Source organism: Palaemon carinicauda, chromosome 39 (assembly GCF_036898095.1).
Source record: "Palaemon carinicauda isolate YSFRI2023 chromosome 39, ASM3689809v2, whole genome shotgun sequence".
In the NCBI taxonomy this organism is placed as follows: Eukaryota; Metazoa; Arthropoda; class Malacostraca; order Decapoda; family Palaemonidae; genus Palaemon; species Palaemon carinicauda.
Window position 1 is genome coordinate 22,485,484 of NC_090763.1, and position 21,745 is coordinate 22,507,228.

At 46.2% G+C, this 21,745-nt stretch overlaps 1 protein-coding gene across 1 annotated transcript in view; it reads left to right on the forward strand.

Annotated features, from left to right (window-relative positions):
* l(2)09851 (WD repeat-containing protein 1 l(2)09851) overlaps positions 1-21,745 on the forward strand; it is a 98,758-nt gene that overhangs the window by 35,227 nt on the left and 41,786 nt on the right. The window contains exon 4 of the mRNA XM_068362680.1: positions 6,956-7,169. Within this exon, the coding sequence (XP_068218781.1) occupies positions 6,956-7,169 (214 nt within the window). The remainder of the gene's footprint in view (positions 1-6,955; positions 7,170-21,745) is intronic.

The window sequence follows — 21,745 nt, forward strand, 5'->3', positions numbered from 1 at the left end:
TAAACATTTGCTGCAAGTTTGAACTTTTCAAGTTCTATGGATTCAACTACCCAATATAGGTAGTAGGTTGGCCAGGGCATCAGCCACCCGTTGAGATACTACTGCTAGAGAGTTATGTGGTCCTTTGACTGGCCAGACAGTACTGCATCGGATCCTCTCTAGTTACGGTTCACTTTCCCTTTGTCTACACATACACTGAATAGTCTGGGCTATTCATTACAGATTCTCCTCTATCTTCATTCACCTGACAACACTGAGATTACCAAACAATTCTTCTTCACCCAAGGGGTTAACTACTGCACTGTAATTGTCCAGTGGCCACTTTCCTCTTGGTAAGGATAGAAGAGACTTTAGCTATGGTAAGCAGCTCTTCTAGGAGAAGGACACTCCAAAATCAAACCATTGTTCTCTAGTCTTGGGTAGTGCCATAGCCTGTGTACCATTGTCTTCCACTGTCTTGGGTTAGAGGGTTAGATTTATCTTGCTTGAGGGTACACTCGGGCACACTATTCTATCTTATTTCTCTTTCTCCTGTTTTGTTAAAGTCGTTATAGTTCTATAGGAGATATTTATTTTAATGTTACTGTTCTTGAAATATTTTTTCATTTTTTTCCCTTTCCTCATTGGGCTATTTTCCCTGTTGGAGTCCCTGGGCTTATAGTATCCTGCTTTTCCAACTAGGGTTGTAGCTTGGCAATTAAAAATGATATTAATAAAAATAAAAGGGCCAGGCAATTTACAAGCAAGCAAGGTTATCTTGTGTTTATTGTGCCTTTCTGACCATTACTATTGCTGCAATTCAGTCAGCTTTGGTGTTTCCTTACTGAAATCCCTGGTTTTCCACTGGGATCCCCAATAATTATTTTCATAGGGGAAGATGAAAACTCATGAAAGGGTGCTTTCCAAAATATTCATGGTCAGAGAAGGATAAAACACAGGAAAGCAAATAGGAAAAATATATGCTGCATGAATTTGGCTAGAAATAAAAACTACGTTAAATACCTGTATACAGTATACTTTATATATGTACCGTAGTTTGTATTTTAGGATATAGGAAAATTTCTGTAAAGTAATTAGTCTATGGCAATATAGGTAGGTATTTCTGTGTGTAAAGGATGGTCAGAATTATGAAAAATCTTATGCAATATGCATGCAAACTAAAGGTAGTTGTCGACTTACGACTTCGACTTTACGACCGATTTTTTCATTGTGATGATGTTATAAGTATGTTGGAAATAGTACACAATGAGGACATATATTTTCTTGCATAAAAATGAACTGATTTATCATGGTAAGTTAGTATTTTGTTTTATTGGTAATATACTGTATCCATATTCGGTAAAAAATACATTAAGAAACGTTCTAATGTCTGTTGACTTCATATCATCTCTGGCGACGTCCTATTTCCGGAGGAAAGCGAGGAGGCATCGAGTGATTTCCTTCCAATAGGCTAATGATTAGTATTAGTATTAGTATTATTATCATCCAAATATTAAGTAACAATACAAAGTTTTTTGGGGGTCTGTACCGGTTGTTAAGAGTACTTCTTAGAATAAATTCAACTCTGCTCTAGTTTTATTTCATATCTGATAATAGATCACTATTTATGTAATAAAAGTATACTACTTTGAAGTACTGTAATAGGACAAATATTACCTTACAAATATATTTTCTTTTACATTGCAAAAATTAAACTTTTGCTTGGTATGTTAGTATTTTTTATTTCTTGCAAGAATTAAGAAAAGGTTTTTACATATTTCGCATATCATTCTTTGTCGAGTTCATGTCACATGTCTTGTGACGTCATATTTCTGGCAGATGTGCTGGCAAACTGAATAATTTCATTTGGGTGTGATAGAGTTGATAGGGAAGCGGTGTTTGAGGCAGCCTGAGGAAGGGCAGTGAATGGGGGAGTGAAGGTAAAAAAATGGAAGAGAAAAAGAGGGCATTTGAAGAATGGCTGCAGATTAATAGTGTAGAGAAGTATGAAAGATATAGAGAGAAAAATGAGGAAGTAAAGCGCAAGGTAACTGAGGCAAAGAGGGCAGTCAGGGATTGGGTTGTTCATATAAAGAGAATAAGAAGTTTTGAAAAGAAGTGAAGAGAGTAAGGAAGGCTGGCTCGAGAAGTGAAGAGACAGTAAAAGATGGAAATGGAAGGTTATTAAAAGGAGAGGAGCCAAGGAAAAGGTGGGCGGAATATTTTGAAAGTTTACGGGATGTTGAGGATAATAGATAGGGAGGCAGATATAATTGCAGTTGCAGGTGTTGAGGTGCCAGTGATGGGAGATGAGAATAAGAGAGAGATTACAAGATAGTGAGGAGAGCACTAGATGAGAGCTGAGATGTTGAAGGAAGGAGGTGTGACTGTACTTTAAGGTTAGTGAGATTGTTTAATATGTGTTCTATGTTGTCAGTGGTACCAGTGCATGTATTGTACCACCATATGTTGAGTGGGTTGGAAAAGCGTATGGTAGAGTACTGATTAATAGGATTAAGGATAAAAAAGAGAATGCAATCTTACAAGGACAGGGTGGTTTTAGAAGAGGCAGGGGATGTATGAATCAGATTTTTACATTTAGTCAGATAGGCGAGAAATATTTAGCAAAAGGTAAGGAGGTGCATGTTGCGTTTATGGTTCTGGAGAAAGCATATGATAGAGTTGATAGGGAAGCAATGTGGAATGTGATGAGGTTTTACGGAATTGGTAGAAAGTTGTTCCAAGTAGTGAAAATTTCTATGAAGGTAATAAAGTGTGTGTTAGGATAGGAAATGAAGTGAGCGATTGGTTTCCGGTGAGAGTGGGGCTGAGACAGGGATGTGTGATGTCGCCGTGGTTGTTCAACTTGTATGTTGATGGAGTGGTGAGAGTGTTGAATGCTCGCATGCTTGGACGAGGATTAAAACTGGTAGACGAGAATGATCATGAATGGGAGGTAAATCAGTTGTTGTTTGCGGATGATACTGTACTGTACTGGTTGCAGACTCGGAAGAGAAGCTTGGCCGATTAGTGACATAATTTGGAAGGGTATGTGAGAGAAGGAAGTCGAGAGTTAATGTGGGTAAGAGTAAGGTTATGAGATGTACGAGAAGGGAAGGTGGTGCGAGGTTGAATGTCATGTTGAATGGAGAATTACTTGAGGAGGTGGATCAGTTTAAGTACTTGGGGTCTGTTGTTGCAGCAAATGGTGGAGTGGAAGCAGATGTACGTCAGAGTGAATGAAAGATGCAAAGTTTTAGGGGCTGTGAAAGGAGTGGTAAGGAATAGAGTGTTGGGCATGAATGTAGAAAGAGTTCTGTATGAGAAAGTGATTGTACCAACTGTGATGTGTGGATCGGAGTTGTGGGGAATGAAAGTGATGGAATGACAAATGGAATCTGTTTGAGATGAAGTGTCTGAGGAGTGTGGCTGGTGTATCTTGAGTAGATAGGGTTAGGAACAAAGTAGTGAGGGTGAGAATGGGTGTAAGAAATGAATTAGCAGCTAGAGTGGATATGAATGTGTTGAGGCGGTTTGGCCATGTTGAGAGAATGGAAAATGTCTGTCTGCTAAAGAAGGTGATGAATGCAAGAATTGATGGGAGAAGTACAAGAGGAAGACCAATTTTTGGGTGGATGGATGGAGTGAAGAAAGCTCTGGGTGAAAGGAGGATAGATGTGAGAGAGGCAAGAAGCGTGCTAGAAATAGGAGTGAATGGCAGGCGATTGTAACGCAGTTCCGGTAGGCCCTGCTGCTTCCTCTGGTGCCTTAGATGACCGCGGAGGTAGCAGCAGTAGGGGATTCAGCGTTATAGTGCCTAAGGAGGCAAGCCCTCCAACCCAATGTGATGTGGCTCCTCCCGCCGCGGATTCCCATCCTTCCCGCAGGCCAGCTAAGCTTGTAAGGCCCTTGCTGATGGAGGAACTCCGGCCTCAGTGCATGGAACCTAAGGATTTGTTCACAATTCCAAAATCCTCAGCCAGACTTCCCCCACCTCTGCCTGAGAGGCAAAATGAAGCAAGCACATCCATGGAAGTTGCCCTGTCCCCGTCTTATCCTGACGACGACTTGGGCCCACTCCGAGCTATAATGTGAGAGCTCGGAATTAGAAGGGTAAAGCGATCTCGAGGACTACGCTTTGCCAGCTGCAGCTAGCCCTAGGCTAACGGAGGATGAACAGGAGTCCGAACATGCCTTCTGGCAGGTGCTCTCCTTCACTCGCTTCATCAATGAGCTGCTAGATCCATCGGTAGCCCCTCTTGATGGTAAGGATACATTCTTGGACCAGTTTTATGGCATCCAGAGACCCCCGAAGGCCAATGCAGCTCTGGCCAGGTCAAAGGGGTTGAGGAGTGCCAAACAGAAGACAGTGTCCCAGGCAACTGGTTCTTCTTCCCTCCGTGCCAGTTCATCCTCCAAGTTCCTTTCTTCTCCGTATGTGTTTCACAGGAGGTATTACGAAATCCTCAGTGAGTCTCCCTACTCTACCTCTCGACCACTCCATAGAGACACTCTCAAGGTGTACACTGTTTGAAAAGCTCACGGGACTGCCTGTCTTGTTCTCGGACTCAGAGATACTCAACCAGGAGAAAGTCACTAAGTATGCCATGCAGGCTACTTCATGGCTCGACTTCTGGTTGGGTTCCTTAGAACAACTAATCCGGTCTCAGGACTGTTTCGGGAGTCCACCAAGAAGTCTATGGAGAGTTTCTTATTGTCTGGTACTCAGGCCATCAAGTTCCTCACCTGTCGAGTGGTGAACCTCTGGGCCAACACCATCTTGAAGAGGAGGGATGGCGTCATAGGAAGATTCCATAGGCAACTCCCTCAGGCTAATGTGGCGAGACTCAGGAACGCTCCTTTCGAAGTTAGCTCTCTTTTTAATCCCAAGGATGTCAAGTGGGTGGCATAGAGGTGGAAGAAGTCCAGCCAGGACTCCCTTATTTAGATGGTCTTGACAGCCAGGCCTTACACTTGTCAACCACAGAGGAAACCAGCTCCTAAACCACAGGCAAAATGGGCTAGAGATCTAAAACAGCAGGGTCAAAAGGGGTCTAAGCAGGCCTTTATAGGCAAAAAGCCCTTTCGTGGAGGCAAAGAGAAGAGGGGTTCCGGCCGAGGCCAATCCTACTAGGACGGGCAAACCTCCCATAAGACCACCTGTGTGGGGATGCATGCAGAGGTGGCTTCATTATGGGAGCGACCCTTGGACAATCGAGGTGATTCGTTCAGATTATCGCATGCCGTTCACTCTCTCTCCCTCCACTGACTCTAGTGCCTCTTCCATCGAACTCCTATGCGAAGGGATCCGCACAGGAGTTTGCCCTCCTGGCAGAATTAAAGACCACGTTGGAAAAGGGCGTTCTCCAAGAGGTCCTCTACGGGTCCCTAGGCTTCTACAGTCGACTCTTTCTTGTGAAAAAGGTGTCAGGAGACTGGAGAGCAGTCATCGACCTCTCGGCTCTGAACAGGTTTGTCAAACAGACCCCTATTCAGAATCGAGACGGCCGACGCGGTCAGACAAGCAATAAGACCGCAGGACTAAATGTGCACTCTAGATCTTAAGGATACATACTTCCAGATCCCAATCTATCCATTTTTCAGGAAGTATATAAGATTCATGCTAGACCAGAAGCATTACCAGTTCAAGGTGCCGTGTTTTGGTCTTTCCACAGCACTCCAGGTCGTCACGAGTGTTCATCCTAGCGTCATCTTGGGCTCATAGAGTTGACATCCATCTCCTAAGATACTTGAACGACTGGTTGCTTCTGGTAGACGATAGATAATTACCGGAAAATGTGTCAATCCACATAAATATTCCCCTATTTCCCTGATAGTTGTGAACACGACAGACGACAAGGTTTATTTTTTTTATATCATTCCTTATTTTCTCAATTATCATATCTGCTAAATAGTTTCATTTTCATGTCTTAGGATATACAGGTATTCCATATTGGTGATATCCATTCTTTTTGTGAGTTGAAATTAGCCTACTAATATTATTTCCATGTATTGACATCTATGCACTATTTGACATGTAAGAGGGAACTGTATATTACCAAGCACCTGAAATATCAAAACCCAGAATTATTCAGTTTCATAGTCTGAAGTAAGGTATGGCAAGAAAAGAATGAATAAATGTATACACATACCGGTATCTCTCTCTCTCTCTCTCTCTCTCTCTCTCTCTCTCTCTCTCTCTCTCTCTCTCTCTCAGCTTTACCGTATTGTTATTTAGAGTTAAATAGTACTGTATTCCAAAAAATTAATCTAAAATCACTTCAGAAAATTAATCAAAGAAATTTTTTGCTTAAGAGGAAAATAGAATAAAGCAAACTTCAAAAATTTATTATGTTAACACCAGTAAAATAACTAAACATAGAAATGTATGTTATCATAGAGTAAGTGTGCATATATATCCAATGGTGAAAAATCTCATATGCAGCTTCTGAGGGGGGATCTGCTGCCTTGAAGTGAAGGGGGTTAAGTAGATTGTCACCTGCTTTAGTATAGGTAGGGCTGTAAGAGGTTACTAGGTAATATATACTGTATCTTTGTGTCATACTGTTCACAATAATGAAAGTTCATTGCACCGTTCCTTGTGCCTGCAGCATCATCGAGTTTTACCTTAAAATTTCCACCTTAGCCTGTATTTTCTTCCTACTTGTATGCCTAACTTCATCACTATTACCCTCTTCCATTCCACTTTATAGTATACGAAAGGGGCTCACCCTTTGTGAATCCAAAACTTCCTATCAGGAGTCTCGTTAAACAAATTTTTGATAGTAACTGGGCTAGGCTCCAGCTAGAATATGTTTCCTACCTCTTGATTATTATTTGTTAGTTTGTAAGCACTTTTTGTGGTGTCAATGCATGTTATTTACACTTGTGCTTATTTACATAATTCATGATTTGCAGTCTAAAAAAAGAAATTTTATTTACTTTCTCACATTGACTCGGTAATTGTTTTCTTTAGTCCACAGTTTTGAACGGTAACCATGTTTGCGCTTCATGGTCAGAACTTGGAAGAGTACATATTTGGGATATGAAGAGAATGATGAAAATAGTTGATGAAGATCCTGATGACGGCGTTCAGACAGACACTGAAGGAATTGATCAGCAACCTTTATTCACCTTTAAAGGCCATTGCACAGAAGGGTTTGCCTTAGATTGGAGCACTGCCATGCCAGGTATGATTCGTATTTGGATGAAACAATGAGGATGAAAATCAATAATAAAATTTTATTTCAAAGTATTATATCTTAAATGCAGTTTGTCCGTAACTGGAATACAAACCATACTATTTAATAGGGTTATTACTTTTGGCGATGTCTCAAAGGATGTAGATACAGGAGAGGGGGTTCCCAGCCCTCTCGTCCCGTCCCTTTTAGTCGCCTCTTACGACATGCAGGGATAACGTTGGCGCTTCTGTATTCTAATTGTTTTTATGCCCCCGCGGCCACAGTGGGCACGTAGGGAGGAACGTAGAGAGTAGAGGTCCCCTTTTTGTTTTTGTTTCATTTGTTGATGTTGGCTACCCCCCAAAATTGGGGGAAGTGCCTTGGCATATGTATGTATGATGATGTATTACTTTTGGCGTAGCTGAAATGACGAGCCATTAAAATTTAGCGATGGTTAACTACCCACACCGCTAGTTAGTGGGGATAGGGGAGGATAGCTTGCTACCGCTCCCCCTCACACACCTGTGATTGAGGTCACTTTGCTTTCGGCTCGGATGGTGAACGGACGTTGCCGCTCTTCATCCTCACCTTATTTGGCAGCCATTTTTTTTTTTTCTTTTCTAGTGTGTGGTTGGGGAAGTTGATTTCTGCTACCAATCATACCTGCCCTGGACTCTCTGGCCTCCCTTGTGGAGCATTTATGTCAGCGGTGGAGACAGATCCTCGTACCCTTTGTCCTGTGCAGAGGTCAACGGTGTGATAGTGTAAATAAGTGTAATGAGTGTAGGGAGTGGTCTTCCTCCCAGTGGGAGAGGTTTGGGCGACGGCGTAAGAAGTCTAAGCGGGATATTTCTCCTTTGAAGGTTCCTTCGAAGAGGAAAACCCAAGGCCTCTTTTTCCGTCTCCCGACCCTCCTCTGAAGGTCCTACTTGTTCGGCCTCTTACGAGAGACCGTCGAGTAGTAGCGTAGACCAAGTTAATGTCGGCCAAGCCCGGTCCTCGAGATATGGTGTTGCTTCCCCTAGCTAAGCGGCCCCACCTCTCCCCCCCGGGTGAGGTCTTGTCACTAACCTCTTTGTTGCAGGTTTGGTCGTCCTTGGGGCTCTCGGGTCCGCTCTCCAAGGACGCTTTGCTGCAGATCATCTGTAACGGTGCTTCTGTTCAGCAGTTATCGTCACCGTCAGTGGTAGATCCTCTGGCCCTCGTCAACGTTGTAGTGTCAAAGGTGTCAACCTTGATGTCATCCGACTCCTCTGCCCCTCCAGACTCTCCAGCGGTTGCTGCCGACTTAGTTTCCCCCATTCCTGAACATCCTTCGAGGGGGAAACTAAGTCCAACGTCTGTCTCTACTGCGAGTGTTTCTTTCCCTCGGGGGAGTTCACTCATAGAGACTCCTCTTCGAAGGACTGCTGCGGCGCACGGTCAGCTTGCTGATCCAACAACCCCTAGAGGGCGCCTTCGTTAGAAAGCTCGCCATCCACTTCGCCTTAGAGGTCTCCCTTCACCACCGGTGAAGAGGCGCTTGTTTGGTTCGTCTGCTTCGTCGTTGCAGCCGTCACCTGCAGAGGAGCCTCTGCTGCAGTCATCTGACCTTCGACCTTCGACCGTCACTGCACCTGTTACTAGTCCTGTGACTTCGGTCCTGGACCTCTCTGCGGATCGTTAGCGATCCCCATCGAAGGATGCTCGCCCTTACAAAGGGCATATCCCAGATCCTGACCATCCACCCTTAAGACCTGCCGACCTTCCATCACCGTTCTTGTTCCTGGTAAAGCCTCTTGAGGCTCTACCAAAGTGCGCAGCTGCGCGCCATCGCCCTACAGCTCGCCAACCTACAGGACATCAGCGCTCACCAGTAGTTCGTCATCACTAGACTGCGTGTCAGCGTTCTACAACACTTCGGTGCGCCCCTTCATCTGCTCGCCCTCATAGACGGCAGCTACATCATGCGCCTATGCGCCAACACACTTGCACGTCCTGCGCCCACACGCCCAGGGTCGCCCACATGCCCAGGGTCACCCACACACCAGCGCCCTCCTGCGCGCCCACAATCTCCTGCTCTCCTGCATGTCAGCTATCTCCTACGCCCCCACAATCTCCTACGCGCCAGCGCTCTCCCGCCCGCCAACACTTGCCTACATGCCAGCACTCTCCTGCGTGCCAGCATTCTCCTGCTTGCCAGCGCACTCCTTCGTGCCAAATCTCTCCTGTGCACCAGCGCGTCAGCACTCACCGACGCGCCATCACTCTCCTGCACGCACACGGCATCACACACCTACGTGCGTGCAACCAACGCGCAATTCAGCGCTCACGTGCGCGCCAGCGCTCTTCTAAACATCCGCGCTCTCCTACGCGCCAGGTCTCCAGCTCGCCCGGTAATTGCCCGTATGCGCGCACCAACACTCGCCAGCACCAACTTTCGCCTGCGTGCTCTCGCCAATACTCTCCCGCGCGGCCGCCAATATTCTCCCGCACGCACCAACAGGCTCGGGCGCAGGAACTACACCCGGCTACGTCACCGTCGCCTCATTCCCCTCCCCACAAACGCATTTCAGCGCGCCCTTCGGGAAAAGGGAAACAGGCACTAGCAGAGGGGTTCAGGATCCCTAAACTGCCTTCTTCTAAGGCGGACCCACCTATTACGGTGACTCCTCGTAGGGAACCTTTGGTCCCTTTCCCTTCAGGGGATCTGTCTGACAGTGCTTCAGTCTGTCAGTAGCCTTGGTTCAGTGCCCTAGTCAGAGCTGTAACACAGGCATTCAATCCTGCCCTGTCCGGCTCTGGACTCGCGACACGGAACCATGGCTTCCTCTACCCCATTGAAGAGGAAAAGAGTTTCAGACGCAGTCCCTTCCCCGAGGGAGAAACGGACTCTGAGCAGACCATCAAGGCTAGTCCCTCCAGTATCTCCCCAGGGATACTCTCCCATCCTGTCCGATGAGGAGGGTACTCAACCCCCTCCTTCACCAAGGAAGGAGATGCCCTTTTCCATTCCACCGTTGGAGGAAACCTTCCTTCACGCGGAGAATTCCCCACAGTCAGAGAATAGGAGGGACACAACATCCAGGCCTTTGATATTGGAGTCTTACCCCCTTCCTCGGAAGGAGCCCAAAGACTCCAAGACTCTGCCAAAGTCCTCTGCCAGGACTACAAGAACGGAGACAGCCAGCCACTCGAGGAATGTTCGCGACCCACCCCAAGAAGAGCTGTTGGGGATGGAAGATGGAGACTTCGCTGCAAGTCCAACATCAGGAGGAGAGCAACAAGAGTCATAGCATGCATTCTGGCAGGTCCTGACTCTTATAAGGGTTCTCAGTGGGTTTTCTGACCCAGAGATACTCCCTCGAGAGGACGAGGACACGGTCTTAGACCGCGTCTTCGGCACTCAGAAACCCTCTAAGACCAGTGCAGCCCTGCCCTGGTCTCAGGGGTTGAAGAGTGCCAGGGATAAGATCGCCCAACAGCTCTCCGACTTTGTCTCTTACAACTGTGCCGGCTCTACGAACAAGCTCCTCCCACCTCCTCGTGTACAACAGAGGAGGTACTTTGAGATCCTGGAGAAGTACAGTTCAGCTCTTCCACTTCACCACTTTGGAAGAACTAACCAGGGGAATCTCTCATGAGAGACTCTCCAGCCGGCAGTTCCCGTAGTCGGCGGCCTGAGTCCTTAACCAGGAAAAGGTCACTAAGTATGCGATGCAAGCTACTTCATGGCTGGATATCTGGTTAGGGACCTTGGGAATCCTGGTACGATCCGAGGATTTCTCCAAGGAGCCTGCCAGGAAGGCAATGGAGACCTTTTTCCTCTCAGGCACTCGCACGATCGAGTTTCTTGCCCACCAAGTTTTGAACTTGTGGGCAAACACCATCTTAAAACGTCGAGATGCGGTGTCTAAGAGGTTCCACCAACAGGTCCCCAGCTTCGAGATGAATAGGCTCTGACATACCTCTCTAGAGGGAGCCCACCTGTTTGAGCCTAAGGACATGGAACTTGCTGCTGAGAGGTGGAGGAAGTCTCATCAAGACTCCCTCCTCCGTAGGGCTTTAACATCAAAGCCCTATAAACCTCCATAACCTCAGCAGTCCCGTCCAACCAAGACCATGACGACGAAATCAGCAGCGAAGACAGTAGTGTCTAATAAGCCTTTTACTGTCAAGGACAGGAAAGGCAAAAAGTCCTCCAGGGGAGGAAGGAATTTTAGAGGGAGCAGCCGAGGCAGCAAACGCTAGGGTAGGCACTCCCCCTGCGTCTCCACCAGTCGGGGATGCCTACAAAGTTGCTCAGATAGGTGGAAGCAACTCGGGGCTAATTCCTGGACAATCTCCGTGATTTGTCTAGGATAACGCGGCCCGTTCATAACATCTCTCCCTCCCCTGACCAGGAATCCAGTGTCAATAGACTCCCTTGCCATGGGATCGGCTAGGGGGCAGGCCCTTCGGGCAGAAATCCAGACCCTGTTGAAGAAGGGCGCTCTTCAAGAAGTCCTTGACGGGTCCCCAGGTTTCTTCAGTCGACTCATTCTTGTAAGAAAGGTGTCTGGAGGCTGGAGACCAGTCATCGACCTCTCAGCCCTGAACAAGTTTGTCAAACAAACTCCGTTCAGCATGGAGACCGCAGACACGGTCAGACTAGCGGTAAGACCTTAGGACTTCATGTGTACACTGGACCTAAAGAACGCGTACTTCCAGATCCAGTCCATCCGTCATGTGTACACTGGACCTAAAGTACGCGTACTTCCAGATTCCAGTCCATCCGTCTTCAAGGAAGTACTAGTCAACAGAAAGTACCAGTTCAAGATGTTGAGCTTTGGTCTTTCCGCAGCACCTAAAGTTTTCACCAGAGTGTTTGCCCAAGTGTTATCTTGGGCACACAGGATTGGCAGCCTTCTCCTCCGCTATCTGGACGACTGGTTAATCCTAGCAGACTCGGTGTCAACCCTTCTTCAATATTGAGATAAACTTCTGAGACTTTGCCAAGATCTGAGGATCATGGTAAATCTCGAGAAGTCATCCCTGCTTCCTACACAGAGACTGGTATACTTAGGCATGATAATAGACACCAATCTCCAAAAAGCCTTCCCATCAGACGACAGGATAACAAGGCTGAGAAAGGTCTCAAGATCTTTTCTCAGACGAGAAGAACTTCCAGCCCAAACGTGGTTACGTTTCCCCGGTCTCCTTTCATCACTGGCCCGTCTAGTTCCCAATGGTCCCCTCAGGATGAGATCCCTCCAGTCCCGGTGGAATCAGACTCGCTATTCCCCGGATATCCGGATCCCCATGGGATCAGTGGAACTGACGGACCTCGAGTGGTGGGTGGCAGACGAGAACCTACGAAAGGGAGTGGATCTTCTTGTCCTCCCCCCGGATTTGATGCTGTTCTCAGACGCTTCAAAAAAAAGGGTGGTGGGGGGGCACTTTCTGCACCACACGACCTCAGGCCTTTTGTCAGAGTCAGAAGAATACCTCCACATAAATCTCCTAGAGATGAAGGCCGTCTTTCTGGCCCTTCAACAGTTCCAACAGTTCCTGGCGGGTCACTCAGTGGTGGTGATGAGCGACACTACCACAGCAGTGGCTTGCATCAACAAGCAAGGAGGTACTTTTTCGCAGCACCTATCCCATCTAGCAGTAGAGATACCGAGATGGGCCGAGATCCACTCGATACAACAATCGGCACACTTCATTCCAGGCAAAAGGAATGTGCTGGCCGACAACCTGAGCAGAGCATCTCATATAGTGAGTTCCGAGTGGTCTTTGGATCATTTAGTAGCCAGCAAAGTCCTGACTTTGTGGGGTTTTCCGACAGTTGACCTCTTCGCAACGGCCCCTGAACTTCAGGCTCCAGCTGTATTGTTCTCCAGTCCCAGACTCCAAGGCTCTCTGGCAAGATGCATTCCAACAACGGTGGGACAACATTGACGTATACGCCTTTCCCCCGTTCTGTCTGATGAGGAGGGTACTCAACAAGGCCAGAACATCGGTCAATCTTTCAATGAATTGGTCATAATTATATAGTTGTGTAGATCCTGTTGTTCGTTTGAATGAGAATATAGTCAACATAATTGAAAGGCGTATCCCTTCTCGTGTGCTAAGGTACCGAGTGAAGGACAAACCATGGTTCAATGATGATTGTAGACGTGCTTATTTGGAGAAGCAGAAGGCCTATCATCTTTGGAAGGGTAACAGATCAGATTTGACCTGGAATAACTATACTCAGCTTCGAGCTTTTGCTCAGAGAGTTTATGCCTCAACTAAAAAGGAGTACAATTTAACCATAAAAGAAACCCTTTCTTGTACAACTCAGGAACATAAATGGTGGTCTACCCTTAAATCTGCACTTTTTGGTGTAGATGCAACAGTTCCTCCTTTACTTAAGGGGACCGTCCGCCATGTTTTTTCTAATGATCCAAATTACACCATTTCTATATATGTTTTAGACATTTATAATACCTTCATCATATAAAAATTTCAAGTCATTTGATCAAAAACTTTTGGATTTATTAGCAAAAATCATGATTAAAAAAAAAAATTTAGGTACATTTTTCCCCACTACTATAATACCAATTGTATTGAAACTTATATCATAAAAACTACTCTATCAACCGAATAATTCTGTCAGACAGAATTTTGATTTTCCTTTCTGTTTTTTTTTTATGAATTTTTATTTTTTTTTCCTCGTCTAGACGGAAAATAATCGTGAAAAAAAATATAAAAAGAAAATAAAAATTTTGTCTGACAGAATTGTGGGATTTTTATTCTTCTTTTCAATGATATCTTTCTCTCTAATATCGAGCAACAAATAAGTGAGAAAAATATACCTAAGTGTGAATAAGTATGTTTTTGAGTTATGAGCCCCCAAAGACTTGCAACAAATTTTCGCTTCTTTTCTTAAAGAAATCAAGATAATATTATTATGATAACTTTTATTGTTTATCCTTACATCGTCGTCGTCGGCGCCCACTCGTGTCCGAGTATTGGGTTCTGTCGTTAGTCATCAGCCTCCTATCTGTGGGGTGGGTGCTTATGCCTGATGTGGCTGTTAAGTCCTAGTCTGTGGTGGAAGAGTCGCGGACAGTGTTCACAAGGGAGGGTAGGTGGTGGGCGGGGCTGTTCTAATCGCTCTCTCCTTCTTCTCCTCCTAGCCTCCTCATTTTGTCTCCTCCTCTCCTCGAAGTCCACGGTGCCATGGTGTACTGTACTCCTCCAGGTTTTCCTGTCCCTGGCTGTTTCTTCCCATGAGGAAGGATCAATGTCAGTTAGAGCCAGGGTGCGCTTTAGTTGATCTTTATAGCGCATTTTCGGGGCTCCTCGTGGTCTGGTGCCCTGGGTCAGTTCTCCGTAGAATATTTTCTTTGGGAGCCTAGATGGATCCATCCTATGCACGTGTCCTATCCAGCGGAGGCGGTGGTGGATGATGGTGGCCTCCACGCTGGTCAGCGAGGCACGTTCTAAGACTTCAATGTTGGTGGTGTGGCTCTCCCAGGGGATTTTCAAGATCTGCCTCAGTTTCATTTGTTGGAAGCGTTCTAGGATTTTAATATCGTGTCTATATAGCGTCCATGTTTCACATGCATACAGGAGTGTGGAGAGGACTACTGCCCTGAACACCATTATTTTGGTGGTCATTGTCAGCGCGTGGTTGTTAAATACGCGGCACTTGAGTCGGCCAAAGGCGGAGTGGGCTGCCCTGATCCTGTTCTCCACGTCTTTTTTGCTTGTGGGAGCTGATGTTACGATGCTCCCTAGGTAGGAGAACTGGTCCACCTGTTCTAACGGTTGGTCATTCACTGTGGTATTGAAGTTGGGGAGCATCAGTCCTGGTGGATGTTGGACGAGAGTCTTGGTTTTGTCTGAGTTGACTTGCATCCCAAAACGTTCGTAGGCAGAGTTGTATGCATCAGCTAACAACTGCAGGTCCTCTGCCGTCTGACCTGGGGTGGCATTGTCGTCAGCATACTGCAGTTCTCGCACTGCACACAAGGTGGTCTTGGTTCTGGCGCGGAGTCTAGCGAGGTTGAAAGCGCCTCCATCCATGCGGAAACGTAGGTCGACTGAGGGTGTGTCTGGGGGAATCTCGTTGAGCATTGCTGCGGTGTATAGCGAGAAACACGTCGGGGCCAGAACACAGCCCTGCTTCAGGCCGCCGTTGATGGGGAATGGGTCTGAAAGAGAGTTCTGGTGGCAGACTCTCCCAACCATTCCGTCATGGAGGGCACGCACCAGCTTGACAAAATCGGGTGGGCAGCCATATCTTTTGAGGACAGCCCACATGGCAGGTCGAGGTACTTTGTCGAAGGCCTTTTTCAAATCCCAGAAGATGAACATTATGGGCTGTTGTTGTTCGAGACTCTTCTCTTGTAGTTGTCGCGCACAGAAGATCATATCTATGGTCCCGCGGGAAGGTCGAAAGCCGCACTGGGACTCTGGCAGGACGTCTTCTGCGAGAATAAGGAGGCGGTCAAGGAGAATCCGAGCGAAAATCTTACTCGCGATGCTTAGTAGTGATATTCCCCGGTAGTTGTTACAGTTCTCCCTGTCTCCCTTCTTGAAGATGGTAATGATGTTTGCATCGCGGAAGTCACTGGGGGGGGTTCTTGGTCTCCCATATTTTCAGTATAAGGAGCATTAAACGGTTCCTCAAGCCGGGGCCACCGTGAGTGAGGAGCTCCAACGGGATGTTGTCTGGCCCTGGGGCTTTGCCGGGCTTCATGCGCTGCAGGGCCTTGTTGAAGTCATGGATGGAGGGTGGTAGTGCCATCCAGTGACGGACGGGATGCTGCGGGGTCATTCGCAGGAGATCGTCTGGGGTGTCTGCTTGGTCATTGAGGAGGTTCTCAAAGTGAGACCTCCACCTGGCCAGGATGCCCTCGCTGTCGGTGATGGTCGTGGCCCCATCCGCGTCCTTCAGGCTGCCCACTGATGACCGTGTGGGACCGAATATTTCTTTTGTTGCTGCATAGAAGCTGCGCAGGTCACGTTGGTCAGCGAAACTCTGTATTTCTGCAGCTTTTCTTTGCCACCAGGTGTTCTGGGCTTCACGGATACCTCTTTGGCAACCAGCTTCAGCTACCTTGTCAGCACATTTGTTAGCTGCTGTTGGTTGGTTTTCCAAAGTCAGGCGTGCTTGTCGTTTGGTTTCAATGAGAAGAGAGATGGTAGCATCATTCTCATCAAACCAATCCTGCCGTTTCTTGGTGGTGTAGCCTAGTGTTTCCTCCGCGGCACAGGCCATGGCGTTTCTGAGGGTGGTCCAGTGGTGCTCGACAGTGGCCTGACCCACAGGGTCTGCGAGGTATTGTTCGCAGGCCTCCTTGTAGTTCTGTGCCACCTGTGGGTTGCGGAGCTTACTACAATCAAAGCGTTGGTGTGGTACGCTGTCAGGTGCCCTTCTGGGTGGTCGTAGGGTCGTCACGGAGAGTCGGGAGATGAGGAGTCTGTGGTCCGTCCAGCAGTCGTCCGCTCCGGGCATGGATCGGGTGATGCAGACGTCTCCTCGGTCTCTGGCTCTGGTCAGGACGTAGTCCAGGGTGTGCCAGTGTTTAGACCGTGGGTGTCTCCATGTGGTCTTTTGTTGCTTTGGTAACTGGAAGATGGTGTTGGTTACCACAAGTTGGTGTTCTGTACACAGACCCAGTAGGAGTTGGCCATTGGCGTTGCAATTTCCAATGCCATGGCGGCCGATGATTCCCTCCCACAGGCGATGGTCTTTGCCTACTCGGGCATTAAAGTCGCTAAGCACAACGAGCTTGTCATTGGCGGGCACTGCCTGGATGGTGCGGTCGAGCTGGGTGTAGAAGGCAGCTTTGTTATCATCGGTTGAGGTCATAGTTGGGGCGTAGACAGAGATCAGGGTGAGATGTCTGTCCCGCGTGATGGGGATGCGGACAGTCATCAGGCACTCGCTGATGGCCTTGGGAGCGAGGTTGTGCTGCTGCACTAGCTGGGAACGGATGGCGAAGCCGACACCGTGGATGCGAGGCTCCTCTAGGGCCTTGCCTTGCCAGAAGATGGTGTAGCCTGTTCCAGCTTCCCTGATGTTGCCCTCTTCGGGTAGTCTGGTCTCACTAAGAGCCGCCACATCAACATTGAAGCGGGCTAGCTCCTTGCAGACGAGGGCTGTACGTCGTTCCGGGCGGTTGGTGTTCGTCACGTCTTGGAGGGTGCGGATGTTCCACGCACCTAAGGTTAATATTTTTTTCTTGTTATTTCGACCGCATTAGTGGGATGTCCGCCAGCCGCGGTGAGCTGACCAGACGGGTTTGCCGTGTCCGATGTTTACCCCACCTTTTCTAGGGGCCTCCCCATGTGGGGTGGGCTGCGGTGTCCTCAATAGGCCAGCCCAGTCACGGGTCCAGCTGCCGAACTCTGGTGTCACGGCACCGTCACCAGAGAGCGACTGAATCTCAGACTCGCCGCCTGAGTGCAGTCGTGGGCTAAGGGCTTCCAGCTATCCAGGCCTGCCCCCTTCACCCATGGTGCTGTCGCCTCAGGACTTGCTGGTGGTGATGATGATGATGGTGAGAAAGAGATGAAGAAGGGTGGAGGAAACGACAGAATGCCAGTAGCAAGGTATATTGTTTTGGGTGGTCGTGGCTTTGCAACGGCCACGCACACACACTTGGCCAACATCATTTTCACCGCGGCTCAAGACATATGAGACAGGCGGCTTCTCCGATGTTGGTTGCATCGGGCTGCCGGGTTCTTGTTATGTCAAGGCCCGCCTTGTTGCCTGCCCGACAGGCATTGCCCTCTTCCGCCGGCGCTGGGAAGCTCCGCCGTTGGGGTCTTGTTTGGTTTGATTTTGGAGTTTTTCTTCTCCTAGCCTTTGCCTATCTTAAAATAAAGGAGAAGGCCTATAGGGGTCCAGTCTTGGTCTGGTCTCTCAGAACTGGCCTTAGCGGTATGGTTGAGCCTGCCAGGGTGGATAAACTACCCCACCGCCATTGCCCAGCCCATCATTGGGACACTCAAGCCCCTCTACTGCAGCAAAGTGCTGGACCATCAGAGGGGATCCTTACATAAATGCACCCTAAACGAGGTATTTGAACCCTCAGTTTACTATTCCTATGTTACGAGTTGCCAGCAATCTCTCATTGTTGCCAGTGTTTTAGTTAGCAGGTTTCAGTTTTGTACTCTTATTCACGTTTCCCTCTTTCTTGGTTCTTTTTTCTTGTTGTCCACTTACTTTTTGTTCTTTCTATCACCTTATGTAACATTGGCATTGCTACAAAGTTCCAGAGGACGTTGTGAAAGCACAATCTACATACGAACTTCAAGTAAATAAACACATGCATTATAATTTCTATATGTCTTTGGAAACTTTACTGATGTTCTCGTAGCTGGTAGTTTTCATTTAGCTACCCTCTACCAATGCCTTTCATTTCTGCCAGAAGTACGATATATCGAGACATAAGAGTAAGAGAGAGTGAGAGTGTGTGTGTGTGTGTGTGTTGAACATTGGTATTATAGAATTTGTATAAATGGCAGTTTTAAATAATTCGAGAGAGAGAGAGAGAGATAACTACGATTCTGTCAAACTCAATCATGCAGACGACAGTAAGGATGACGTCATAATTTAAAGACCGCTGTATCATCATTGTTTGGAAAAATGATAGACTATTTGTTCTTTTTATGACCTTAGGTAACATTGGCATTACTATAAAGTTCCCGAGGAGAGAGAGAGAGAGAGAGAGAGAGAGAGAGAGAGAGAGAGAGAGAGAGAGAGAGAGAGAGTGAGAGAGAGAGAGAGAGTGAGAGTGAGAGAGTGTGTGTGTGTGTGTGTGTGTGTACAATTCTGTCAAACTCAGTCAGGTAGACGATGCAGTAAGGATGACGTCATCATTTAAGTACATTGACCATGCAAAAAAGTTAACCTATTTGGACAGAGTTTAGAAATAGACCACAGAGAGAGAGAGAGAGAGAGAGAGAGAGAGAGAGAGAGAGAGAGAGAGAGAGAGAGAGAGAGAGAGAGAGTCTCTCTCTCTACAATTCTGTCAAACTCAGTCAGGTAGACGATGCAGTAAGGATGACGTCATCATTTAAAGACCGCTATATCTTCATTGTTTGGAAAAATGATTGACTTTGTTCTTTTTGTGACCTTGGGTAACATTGGCCTTGCTATAAAGTTCCCGAGGATGTTGTGAAAACAATTTACATATGAACTTCAAGTAAACAAATGCATGCATTATAACTTCTGTAAGTGTTTGGAAACTCTGACTTCTGTTCTCTTAGGAGTAGATTTCGTTCAACTACGCTCTACCAATGCCTTCCATTTCTGCCAGACGTACGATAGATCGAAACCTAAGTGAAAAATCACTATAGATATGCAAAAATAACACACAAAGACGATTTTGTCAAACTCAGTTATGCAGATGACACAGTAAGGATGACGTCATCGTTTAAAGACCGCCATATCTTCGTTATTTGTAAAAATAATTGGCTGAAACTTCTGGGAAGCATGTACGATATGTTTGTGCTTACATAGAAGCAATAAAACGATTTTTGATTTCTGAAAGTTATGTCAAAACCCCATGGCAGACGGTCCCCTTAAACCAGATGGCTCGGTCACTCACTGTCCAAAGGAAAAGGCAGCGCTTTTGGCTCCAAAGTTATCTGTTATTTTGCGCAAGTTGGCAAGAAGAAGAGCTTTTAGCACTAGTTGGAGAATTGGTAATGTTACTCCGCTATGTGAATGTGTTTGTGGTAGCTGAAGTCCCACTGATTATTGCCCAATTTCCATAACTCCCATATCATCTAAAGTTTTTGAGTGTCTTCTGGCAAAACGTCTTAATAGGTTTGCTGAAGGTAATCGTCTACTCCCTAGTTTGCAATTTGGTTTTCGTAAAGGCCTTGGAGCATGTGATACCCTTCTTACAATCTCCAATGCTGTACAGAAATCCCTTGATTGTGGTCAGGAAGTTCGTACGATTGGCCTTGATTTTAGTGCTGCCTTTGACTGTGTTAATCATGAGGCCCTTGTTTTCAAACTGAAACAGTTGGGAGTGGGTGGGTCATTTCTTAGTATTATTATTGATTTTTTAAGTAATAGATCTCAAAGAGTTGTTGATGGGCACCATAGTGAGTATAGGAATGTGATATCCGGTGTTCCACAGGGTAGTGTTCTTGGCCCATTACTTTTCATACTATATACACATGACTTGTGGTTTGGCCTAGAAAACAAGCTTGTTGCATATACTGATGATGCTACTCTCTTTGCATCAATTCCATCCCCTGAATGTAGATCTGGGGTTGGTGAATCCCTTAATAGAGATTTAGCTAAAATTAGTGCATGGTGCAAATTATGGGGTATGAAGTTGAATCCTAACAAAACTCAAAGTATGATTGTAAGTAGGTCAAGGACGGTGGCTCCTCAACATCCGGATCTCAGTATTGATAACGTATCTTTGAATTTGTATGACTTTTAAATTAGGTGTGATTCTTGACAGCAAATTTACTTTTGAGAAACACATTAGGTCTGTGTCTTCTTCAATTGCACAAAACATTGACTTATTGAGAAAGTCTTACAAGATTTTCGGTGATCAATCTATTCTGAAGAAGTGTTTTAATTCTTTCATTCTACCTTGTTTTGAGTATTGTTCTCCTGTCTGGTGTTCAGCTGCTGATTCTCATCTTAATTTGTTGGACAGAAACTTACGGTCTATTAAATTTCTTATTCCTGATCTAGATATTAATCTTAGGCACCGTAGTTCAATTAGTTCATTATGCATGTTGCATAAGATTTTTCATAACTCTGACCATCCTTTACATTCAGATCTCCCTGGACAATTCTATCCTGTTCGCAATACTAGGCAGGCAGTTAATTCTAATAGCCAGGCCTTCTCCATCATGAGGCTCAATACTACACAATATTCTAGAGGTTTTATTCCAGCTGTTAACAAGTTGTGGAATGATCTTCCTAATCGGGTAGTTGAATCAGTAGAACTCCAAAAGTTCAAAGTTGGAGCAAATGTTTTTATGTTGACCAGGGTGACCTGAGTCTTATTGTTTATATATGACATATCTGTTTTGACGTTAATAGTTTGACATATCTGTTTTGATGCTGTTACTGTTTTTAGAATGATATATTGTAAATTTATTCTCATCATTTATTTATTTCCTTATTTCCTTTCCTCACTGGGCTATTTTTCCCTATTGGAGCCCTTGGGCTTATAGCATCTTGCTTTTCCAACTAGGGTTGTAGCTTGGCTAGTAATAATAATAATAATAATGATAATGATATCATCATCTTGTATCTTAGCGGTAAGAAAACAGTTTAAGATAGAATCATTCTTGTCTTCATATTGTAAAGGACACAATATGCTTGGAACAAGTAACCGATTTTCTAAATAACTTCTTTTTTTAGCCATACAAACAGGATTCCCTTAAAGTTAAACTTCCCATCTCAGCCACCAGTCTTAGTCCTAAGATTGAGTTAAGAATTTAAGAGTCTTTTACCCGAGAGTGGGCAAGGCTGCTCGCTCTCACTCATCACCACCTGTTAACTACTTTGAGAATTTCAACGGCCTTTCCAGCTCCTTTAAAGACATTCGCTAATTTGACTCCTTCACTGTGAGGCAGCACAG